This window comes from Zalophus californianus, chromosome 4 (genome assembly GCF_009762305.2).
Source record: "Zalophus californianus isolate mZalCal1 chromosome 4, mZalCal1.pri.v2, whole genome shotgun sequence".
Lineage (NCBI taxonomy): Eukaryota > Metazoa > Chordata > Mammalia > Carnivora > Otariidae > Zalophus > Zalophus californianus.
In genome coordinates this window covers 121356523-121367334 of record NC_045598.1, presented here as the reverse complement: position 1 = coordinate 121367334, position 10812 = coordinate 121356523, and the positions used below count along the sequence as shown (strand labels likewise).

The 10812-nt window shown below is 43.9% G+C and overlaps 1 protein-coding gene across 7 annotated transcripts in view; it reads right to left on the bottom strand.

Moving 5' to 3' along the window:
- Positions 1–1745: 1745 nt before the first annotated feature.
- CHD7 (chromodomain helicase DNA binding protein 7) overlaps positions 1746–10812 on the bottom strand; it is a 184845-nt gene continuing 175778 nt past the window's right edge. For 4 of the 7 annotated variants that reach the window (XM_027597273.2, XM_027597274.2, XM_027597272.2 and 1 more), the window contains 5 exons: positions 10209–10652; positions 6838–7059; positions 5251–5391; positions 4944–5048; positions 1746–3713 (listed from right to left, as the gene is read on the bottom strand). In XM_027597273.2, coding sequence (XP_027453074.1) covers positions 2790–3713; positions 4944–5048; positions 5251–5391; positions 6838–7059; positions 10209–10652 — 1836 coding nt within the window. In that variant the 3' untranslated portion in view covers positions 1746–2789. The remainder of the gene's footprint in view (positions 3714–4943; positions 5049–5250; positions 5392–6837; positions 7060–10208; positions 10653–10812) is intronic. The other 3 variants (XM_027597269.2, XM_027597271.2, XM_027597270.2) reach the window with 1 other exon arrangement.

Sequence of the window (10812 nt, the reverse complement as noted above, 5' to 3'; positions counted from 1 at the left end):
CCCAGTCTGAAACTTAAGATCCCTTATGGATTGGGGGCAGGGGGGGCGGTTTGCAAAAATAGAGAAGCCCCAAACACTTCACATCATTTTGTAATAATTGTCTTTCAGAGACCCGAGAGCTGTTATTTTTTGGAGACCGTTAAGTAGTAGATTCTGGTGTCAACCTGCCTGAGTTCTTACCCAGCTCCTATCTTTACTGCTTGGCCAACTCCCAAACCTCTGTAAGGCTCAGTTTCCCCCTGGAAGAAAAAGCACTTCCCTCTCAGAGAAGGGAGATGGGGCAGCGATGCCATGCAAAGCACGTAGCACACCTCAGTACTTTACTGACACTCAGCACACAACGAACACTAGTTATTAAGGGTCAGACTGAATTTAAAATATTTCTTAGGTAAATTCAAGATCTAACATTAAGAATTGATACCATTAGAAGGAAAAAAAATGCATTTTCCAACATGGAAATCTGAATGACTTTAAAGCCGTGTTAACAAATAAATCCCAGATAACGCAGAGCCAGCTGGTGACCCATCTCTCAACTCAGGGTTCCTTCTGGCCACAAGCAACCGATGCCTTTGCTCTTGGCATTTTCTTCTGGAACAGACAGTCTCATCGCGTGTTCTATTTACACAAGGTCATAGGAAAACTTCAGTGCTATAAAGTATTTTAGAAAAAGGCCCTTCTCGGACTAATTTTATTAAACATATTCTCCCTACCTAACGTCTTATTTTAAGGCCTAAAAAAAATCTTTGTTTTAAACTCCCTATACTTTGTGCGGATCTAGTCTTTCCCCCTCCCCCACCCCATGTTCAAAGAGTTCCATTTCAGAAGAATATTCTCTTAAAGGCACTTTTCCCTCCGGTGTACACTACCCATTGGTTAACTTTCAAGGGAGAACAGTAACGATGGTGGATAAAAGCAACCATAGGGTAACATGGAGGCTTCGAGTCGTTCCTTTTCCAGAATCAGATGGGTAGATTTTCCATCTTGGGGTAAAAATTAACTGAATCTTTGCGTCTACAAGGAATTCAGACAGTCTGTCTTGTAACACATCTAATGGGGGATGGGCTACGTGTGTGTGTGTGTGTGTGTGTGTGTGTGTAGGGCGTGGACGGAGACAACACACACAGAACAACTCCATCCACATCCCTTCCTCTCCCTTTCCAGCTGCACGGAAATACGGCTTTGTGTTCGGTCAGGTGACATAAAAGGGGAAAACAGTAGCTCTCAAATTATATTTAACCTCAAATATCAGAGGTCACGAAGGGGTGCTCACATCAGCAGCTCCCCAGCCTGCGCGCGTGCGCATGCGGCGGCTTAAGTGGGCCCCTTTTAATTCCACATGGGTTTTCCACACCGTTTCTGGCATCAAGCACCGGTCCGCGGGACACCGGAGCGCCTTTGTGTCCCTTGCTGACACTCCGGCATTGTGTTTTTCTACCCATTAACCAAGGATAAATGACCTAGATATTCTGCCTATTAAAGCCTCATTTTTCTTTTGCCCTTTTGTTCTTTAGTGTACCACATTATCAGACGCTGCACACATTTTAAAGTATTCTCAGTCTCAGATGCCCTTTTGAGGGAGTAATAGGAGGTTTTTGTGTGTGGTTCTGTGGAGATATCTGGAGTGGAATTATGTGAAGGTAATTTAAGGTTTTTCTTCCTGTCCAGTCTGAAGACAATCAGTTTAGCGTATTACTAACAGCTAATCTAGCATAAGAGGATATATCAAGAAACTGTACAAAGGCCAGAATGCTGTATTTGCATCTATTGCGAATACAAAAAATAGAGTGAACACCAGTTCCCTACATACTACATTCTATAATTACATCTCTGCATATCATGGGTCACTTTTATTAAAAGCATCATTACTACAGTTGGCAGCAATTTACATTTTATCTTACATGATAGCAGTTTTCAAAGAAAAAAATAAAAGGACATCACAACAAAGAAAAACAATACATTTACAAAGTCATGTCTGTAAACTTCAAGGCTAGTTTAGAGCTGAGGTAATGCTGTTTTAGCTTTGTGGCTAAAGTAACAAAGTCCTTTAATTTAAAAAAGGTACCTGATTCTCTCTTCTCTCACTATTTATTCACCTATTTATTTTGTTTATACCAGTGCATTACAAGACCACGAGACAATGGAACTGTAGTTCTGTCTGGCAAGAACCCTCCCAGTAGGTTAATTTCCAAAGGGACCCTTCACATTCAACAGCTGCCTTATTATTGCTGCGCCTCGGGACAGAGACGTTCACACTAACGTGGAGATTGTCAGAGTGTATGGATGTGTGTGGATGCGCAAGTGTGGGAACCCCCATACGGTCAAAAGGGAAACCAATGAGCAAGTATGATATGTACGGTAAATTTCATCTTGACCTTCACAGCAAAAAAATTAAAATTAAAAAATTAAATATATAACTTCATACTTCCTTTGAGCAGCACTTCCTTCCATTAGTGCCACTCAGTTACAAATTGCTCTTTATTATAATACCAATGGTACCAAAAGGAAAAAAAAAAAAAGCAGAGCATTATGTAAGTTTCCTTAAAAAGACATGATCACCTCTCAAATTTCATCTCTCCTAGGGATAATAAATAATGCACTGCACAATACTTAATGACCAAGATACCTTTTGACACACCTGTATAACATGACTTGGACTTTTTTTTTCTTTTTTTGCTACACTATGTTACAGAACAGCTTATAAAACTAGGTATGAACATTAACTGTGAGTGTAAACAGTAGGACTACCACTTGTCAAAAGTTTTAAACACTTGAACTGGAACTGGTACTGGTTATTCATCATTTTCATTGTTTTCTAGTTCGTCCCCCCCGTCAAGTGAGTCCAGCTCTTCACCCTGTGCTATTTCGTCTTCGAAGATGGAGGACTCCGCAGTCTTGTCCAGGTTCTCCTCGGCGTCACTGCCTTCCAGGTGCTCCTCTTCCTGGAAGGCGGCCCCCTCGGCCTTGTCGGGGGCCTTTTCTTCGCCGGCGCCCACGGCGTTCTGGAGTCCTGCTAACGCGGGGAACCCAGGCAGTGTCAATCCCCCCAGTCCCGGAGGTAGAAACATGGATGGGTAGAAGAGGCCTGGCGCCATGGTGGACAGGAGGAAGGGGTTGAAGGCGAGCGGGTTGGAGGGCAATCCGGCCGGGGCAGTAGCAGCACCAACAGATCCATTCGCAGAGTCAGCAGCCGAAACAGCATCTGTGCTTTTCTCAGAGTCTTTGTTCTCGTCCTCGTTCTCGTTGCCTTTGTCCTCGGCTTTGGAAGCGCCGTCTTCCGGCTCTCCTGGGCCCGAAGCCGTCGAGGCGTTGCCAGCAGCGGCGGCCGAGAGGGGGCTGTTGAGCAGCCCGCCCAGGCCGAACACGTTGGGCAGGCCCGCCATGCCCGGCAGCATCAGCGGCAGCACGGCCGCGGGGTTCTTAGCGTCGCTTCCGGCGGCGGCCGCCGTGGCCAGTCCCGGAGGGAAGCCCATGAGCCCCGCCAGCTGCAGAGACTGCAGGTTCTGGAGGTTCTGAAGGCTCGTGAGGTCCATTCCAGCAAACAGGCTGTTCACCAACAGAGGGTTGATGCCTGACGTGGAGGCCGCCGCCGCGGCCGCCGCCGCCGCTGCCCGGGCGATCTCACTCTTGGGCCTTCGTCCTCGCCTGCTCGCTCCTTCTCCCCGCACCACAGGGCCGGTGAGAAGGCGGTCAAACATGGACTCAGGAACAAAACCCTGCAGCAAACGGACAGGCAAACAGTGGCTATAAACGCGGCTGGCCAAAACTTAATTTCCAGGCGGGCCCTCCTGACGCATGGAAAACAGACATTCTGGACGCAAGTACATCAGCAACTTTTTCCCTTCTAAATTAAGCGTGCTGGCCAGACTTAGGAAAGCAAAACTTCTATCTTTTAGCACCACGTGAATTCACTGTATTATGCAGAATTGCAGAAAAATTGTTAAAGGCTACTCTACCGGTGAGGAAGAAATGTCAAGTTACCAGCATCCGTAACTAACTCGAGAAATAATACATCACGAGCAAGTTGAAAAGTATGTGGAACATTAACTAAAATTACATCTTAATATCTACCCTGGAGAGATAAAAACTATGATCACCCCAAAACAAATGTTTTTAGCAGCTGTACTCCTATTTGCCCAAGTCTGGACACCACCCAGCTGTCCTTCTCTAGGTGATGGATAACCACACACAGGGGCACGCACACGCACTGGAGGGACGCTCAGCAGTAAGAAGGAACAAACTGCTGACACGTGCAACCCACTTAGATAAATCTCAATATGAAGTCATCTTAAAAAGGTTATAGAATTTATGCTTCTGCTTATAGGACATCCTCAAAAAGACAAAACTTGGGATGGAGACCAGGTCAGCAGCTGCCAGGGACTAGGGGTGGGGGTGGTGGTGGGGGAGAGTAATACAAGGGAACTCGGAGTGGGGGAAGGTGATGGACCAGTCTGTATTTTGGTTGTGGTGGTGGTTCAAGAAATTACACGTTAGGACTGACAGAACTGTACACAAGAGAAAAATAAGAAATCTTACTGTATACTTTAAAAAAAATAAACAAGAAGAAATCAAGACACTGACAAATTAATCTTAAAAAGACGTTAAAGCGGAAAAACATTTCAGGCAAAACTGCTGTATGCTTTATTAAAAAAAAAATAATCTTAATCTTAAGATCTCAGCCGCCATGAATTCCATCCCACAGGTGGGCTCTTAACAAGACTATGAACGTATATGTCTATACAATCCTTTAAAATCAGAGCCGTCCAATGAATCCACTTTGGATTAATGATGTACTGATATAAGAAATGAGGATGTATTACATCAATTCTTTTAAGCTAAAGATAAGTTATAATTGAATAATCCATGGTCAACAGAAAAGAAAGGCAGGCTCAGGACAACGGTTTTGTATAAACACCTGTCCTGACAGAAGTGCAGCATGTACTTACAGACTGCTTCACTATCTCAGTCCAGTCCGGAGCAACTGCAAATTCAGGGTTCTCTTCCAGCCACCTGGGCAGGTCCTTCATTGGAGGCGCCATAGCTCCACCCATCTGGGGAGAGGCATTTAGAAAATGATCTAAAAGCACATACATTCCCCCCTGCCCCCCGCCCCACCTATACATACACACACGTATCATATACAGATATCCTGGAAAAACATGATTGTTTTTCCTTAAAAAGATGACAGGATAAAACGCTTCTTTCTGGGGTAAGAAATCACATGGAGATCAATTCCCTTTCCCAAACGTTCACCTTCTTTCCATTTCGTTTATTGACAACAGGCACCCTTTCTTCTCCCGTCAAAGTGTTTATATCCAATTTGTTAGGGTTTCGACATCTATGTCGTTTCTGTTTCGGTTTCTGAAATGAGGAAAACAGCACATCCGCATTCTTCTGCAAAAAAACCCAAGATACATATTTAGTAAAATGGTATTTAGTAATTATTCTTCCCTGCATAATTGACAAAGAAAACATAGTCGTTCCCCACCCTCCAAGTAATCTCTACACCCAACGTGGGGCTCGAACTCACGACCCAGAGATCCAGAGTCACACACTCCACTGACTGAGCCAGCCAGGCACCCTCAGTCAAGCCATTTTTAACTACTATAGAAGTTTCAGCAATCATTTCAGTTATTAGAAACCATACTTTTCTTTAAAAGGAAAAGCTGTTTTTCTCTTTGTACATTAAGGAACTAAATGATCACGTAAGCTGAGAATTCGCTTTTCCTTTTGTCTACCAATAACCCCACTTAAAGTCTTTTATTCCAATGTTTAACAAAGTCATGGTATTTTTATTTTTTTATCTTTTTTAACCAAGTCATGGTATTTTTAAAGGAAACTTTCTCAAGGACCTTTGCTAATTTCTACTCAGTGACTTGGACAAATACAGAGATGACGTCACGTCTATGACAGACTGTACCTGAGAGGCAACCCAAGGGGTAAAAAGACCTGTGCAGGAGGGGGCGTTCTGAGCGGCAAGGACTCAACTCAAGCTGAACTCAACAAAATAAAATGTGAAATCCTACACCTAAGGTTTTTTGTTTTGTTTTTTTTTTAAGATATTTATTTATTTATTTATTTGACAGAAAGAGAGAGAGAGAGAGAGAGAGCACGCACGCAAGCAGGGGGAGAGGGAGAGAGAGGGAGGGAGGGAGATGCAGACTCTCCATTGAGCAGGGAGCCCTACTCGGGACTTGACCCCAGGACCCTGGGATCACGACCTGAGCCGAAGGCAGACGCATCACCTACTGAGCCACCCAGGTGCCCCCTAAAGTTTTTAAAAAAAAAAACCAGTCACTAAGCATATAGGGAATAAAAGATCTGCATGGCCAGCTAGCAAGCAGTTTATGTGACAAATCATCTGGAGATACCATTTAATGTAAGGCATAAGTATTAGTTGTTTAAAAAAAAAAAAAAGAGGCTAATGAAGTCCTGGGCTGTATTAGCTAGTCAAATTTCTGCAAGTAACAGCTTCATAGTATTCTGTGCTGGTCAGACCTGGTCTGGAGGCCAATTAAAGTGCATTCATGAGTGTCATCCCCATAATGAGACCACCTGAAACCAGGCCATGTAAAGAATAACTGAAGAAATCGTATCTATGTGGTGGAAGGAGAAAGTAAGAAAGTGCATAACAGGAGTCTTCAAATAACTACGAGGTTGCCCGTCAGCCCTGAAGCTGGTTTCTCTAACGTAAAATATACAGCGACAGAAACTGGAAAACGTTCGTGATGAGGAGACATTCAAGCAAACGCGGAGGGACCAGGGATTTCTATGTTGTACAGGAGAATTGCGAGGGCTGTCCTCGCAGGACTCGTCCCGACTGAACTCTGTAGTACTTACTGGTACATAACTTGGCATATCAACAGTGTAAGTAGGATGCAGCTTCAGCCATTCAACTAAATCCTTATTTTTAGGAGCGTCCTCCCCCACCAGCCTAGTCCCGTCTTCAAGATTTATCACAGGGATCCGCGTGTCTGGGTCCAGCTGTCCAGGAGAAGGAATGTTTCTTGTGGGTGGGGTCTCTATATCTTCTTCAAAAGCTTTGGTCACCTCAGCATCCTCCTGCAGAAAGTTGACAGGGGTCTCAATTCTTCTCTTATGAAGAGAGATTCCAAAAATGTCTTATCTCAAGAAAACCCTATCCCAGCATAACAGATCTTTGACCAAAAAGGGAAAAAGTTACTTGAAACAATGTCAGTTTTGGAACAGCTATTAAATTAGAAGATGAAACTTTAATATCCTTCTCCACACTGTAGAATTAGTAATTAGGTAGGAAATTCACAGTCCATCAACGCTCCATGTTTGAGATCTTAAGCCAGTCACTAGGGCATGGGCAGTGCAGTCTGAGCTTCGCATGCATGAAAGGTAGCCTCTCAATCTCTCTTGGGGCTCTTGGGAAAATATCATTAAAGAAATTATAATTAAAGGAATGTTCCCACAGCCAACTTGTACACAGCACTCTCTGAACCATACAATTTTATCGGGAGTACAACATTTTGCGGCAGGTCCGTGTGGCAACCCTGAAAATACCACGTCTGTCTGAAGTCCAGCCTCTACCATGGTCCAGCTGGTAGCCCTCACATTGTTACTCCAACCTCCAGACATCTTTTATGGCAGCCCATCTGTCCATTCCTATGGCTCCAACTTTGGTTCAGGCCTTTATCACCGCCCCCACCCCACATCCCTGTGGTGTTCTAAATGGTCTCCCTGATTCTAGTTCCACCCTTCTTGACTCTGACTTCCCCACTGCTATGTCAGAGTCAGGTTTCTAAAAATGCATTTTTCCTAGGTCAAAACAAAATAAACTGTTTGGATAACTGAATCCCCCTCACCTTCGGGATAAAATCCAAGTTCTTTAAGATGGCAATCGAGGCCCTCCCCGATTTATATCCTACCTTGTATCCGAGCCCACTTCTGCTGAACCTCACCTCCTCATCAGATTCCCCTGCTGCCATGCCAATGACCTTCAGTTCATCAGACATGGAAGGCTCTCTCTGGCCTCAGTCCCTTTGCACGTTCTCCCTGCAACCTCTTCAAATGACCAACTCCTACACAACCTTCAAAACAACCGAAGTATGGCCACGTCGAAGGAAATTTCCTCATCTTTGTCCCCCCGTATCTTCTTCCCTCCATTCCCATTCTTCCTTTGGGCACACAAAGTATTCCAGGCGTGCCTCACGGCTATGATACATTACTATTTATCTGTCACTCATCTTCAACACTGAGTTCTCCAGTGCAAGCACTTGTTAGGCCCTTATTCTTCACAACCCTGTACTTGGGGGGGGGGGGGGGCCAGCACACAAAGGGACGACTTCTACCATGTTGCCGAATGTGTGATGACTGCGTCCTTATTTTTCATGGCAACACAAAACGGTCTCCAGTCTGAGTACTGACATAATACAAGATTTTAGGATTTGTCTTGTCCCATACGAGTAACATTGCTGACCTTTATACCGCTTCACTATTTCGTTTATCTATAGATTAATCAGCATTTTCCTTGTATTGTATGTATAGGCACTTAACCATCCACAATACCAACTGAGTAATCCTGAAATTCTAACATCTGACAGTAAAACAAACAAAAACTTAAAAATACACCTCTAACATCTATTAGGATGTTTTGGGCTGGGTTGCTTATGTGACTTTAGAAAAAGAGAAACATTAGTAAGTTCTTCAGGATGACTTAAAATGTGTGAAACGAATAAAGTCAGCCTGAAGTTTAATACAAGATATATAATTACAATAGGAAAATAGCACCTGGCTCACACTGTTAATTCCTGATGGCCAGGACCACAGACAAATATGTGCTGTGATTCAAATATGAAAGCCAAAAGTAAACAAAGGCATGAGATGCAGAAACTCACTAACTTGTTGATGCTTATGGAGGAAGGAATTTCAGGGAACAAAATCTATCAAAGTGGTCTGATGTGTTTTGGTGGTTTCAAATGTGGAGGCTAATCACAATCCCCAATCAACATTGGGGACCACACACCTAGAAATGGCATTTTTAACTTACGGAATAAGCAGTTACAGCTGATCCATCACAAGGTATATTTTTATAAGATTCTAAAAGGAATCATATGCTCAACAAAAATGACCGTTATTATGCTTGGTGCATGGTAACGAATTTTGAAAATTAACTTTTAATCACCCAGATGCTTCTGCTTCAATCAGATCCCACCAGAGGGCAAATTCCAGTGAATGCCATTTTGTCATTTCTAAACTTTAACTCAACCACCCCCTTTTACTACCCTTATTTGTTATTAAACTTTCTGGAGGTTTCAAGAAATAGAAAATAAGCAATAAGACTGGGGTGGAAAAAGTAAAAAATATCAAAACAAACATCTCCCTCCTCTCAGTTTCAAATTTCACCGTTTCCCAAACTGTGGATCCGCAGGGAAAGGGCCCATCATTCTCGGAGTGCCAGCTGCTCGTGCACAAACAAGCTCCAGCACCATTATGCTGACTTGGGTTCCAAATCGATAAGGCTGAAGATACCCAGTACTCATGTGTCCCTTAAAAAGGGACCACATGTGATCAGGTTCTTTGGGGGTAAAACCCTCGTCATTATGTAGGCAGTGCATTTTTAGGTGGCATGGTTGAAGAAGATTAGGGAAGATAGTTATTCTGATTACACTGCACTCATGTCCTTTGAATTGAAAAACAAAATGTCAAAATCCATTGGCACATACATTTCATACAAACCTAAACTAGCCCAGATCTTTACTCAGTCGAGATTTTAAAAACAGCTACAGTTACGGAGGTAGTTAGCAATCACTAGCTTTGTATATGAACACAAATCTTAAGTCTGAAACTAAACATTTATACTAATCTAATAAATGCCAGGCTCCAAACAACATTATTTTTAAGAGCAGAAGCTTTTTCTGCCTCAGGAGCTCAGAGATGACAATTACAGGCTCAGAAGAACATGTTTTTGTTTTGGGCTAGTCTTCCGAGAGTAATCAATATATCAGCATCTTGGGAGGAATAAATCCTCAAGCTACATTTGGTTCAGGCCGAGTGATCGGTATCAGTGCTCAACACAATTTTTCAGCTCCGAACCATGACTGTTCATTGTGGTTCTATCTCTGTAGTGGAAGAGGCCGGCTTTAACGCCCTGTCACTGAGGGTCACAGGCCAGTGTCGTCAGAATGGCAGGGCACTGGCTGCCACTGTGGGCACACACAATGCAAGTGAGCTCCTGAACTTACTGCACTCAATGACGTCCGTTTGTGGCTCATGAAAAGCAGATCGAGACCCTCCACGTTTTTCCTCCTTCCCCGCCTCCTCTTCATGGGAGGCTCTCCATCCACCAGGGAGCCATTAAGCAGATGCCTCGTGGGTGTGCGTGACAGGCCTGCCTGGAGCAGCTCCATTTGAGTCTTAAAGGCATCGGACACCGGTGTCGAGACATTAGGCAAGATAAACTTTGAAGTAAGAGATGAAAAATTTGAGGTAGAGCTTGCTGCCTCTCTCGAGGCCTTTGATAAGTCTACAACTTTTTCTTGTCCATTTTCTGAGACCACCTGAGACTCCCGCAGCTGGGCAACCATTTCCATGAGGTTCCGCCGCTTGGCAGCTCTTTCGGCCTCGATTTCAATTTTTCTCCTCCTCCTCCTCCGCTGGCGAGGGACAGAGAGGTTGAGGGCGTCTTCCTATTGAAAAATCCCAATAAAATAATGAGCCCAAACTGTATCTGCCATACGGGCTGGATTTCACAAAGAACAAGAAGCTTCAGGTATTAAACATTCATAATGGCTGAAAGAGAGCTGAGGAAACGGCAGCCATCTTAATTCCAAGAAGGACCAGTGAGCC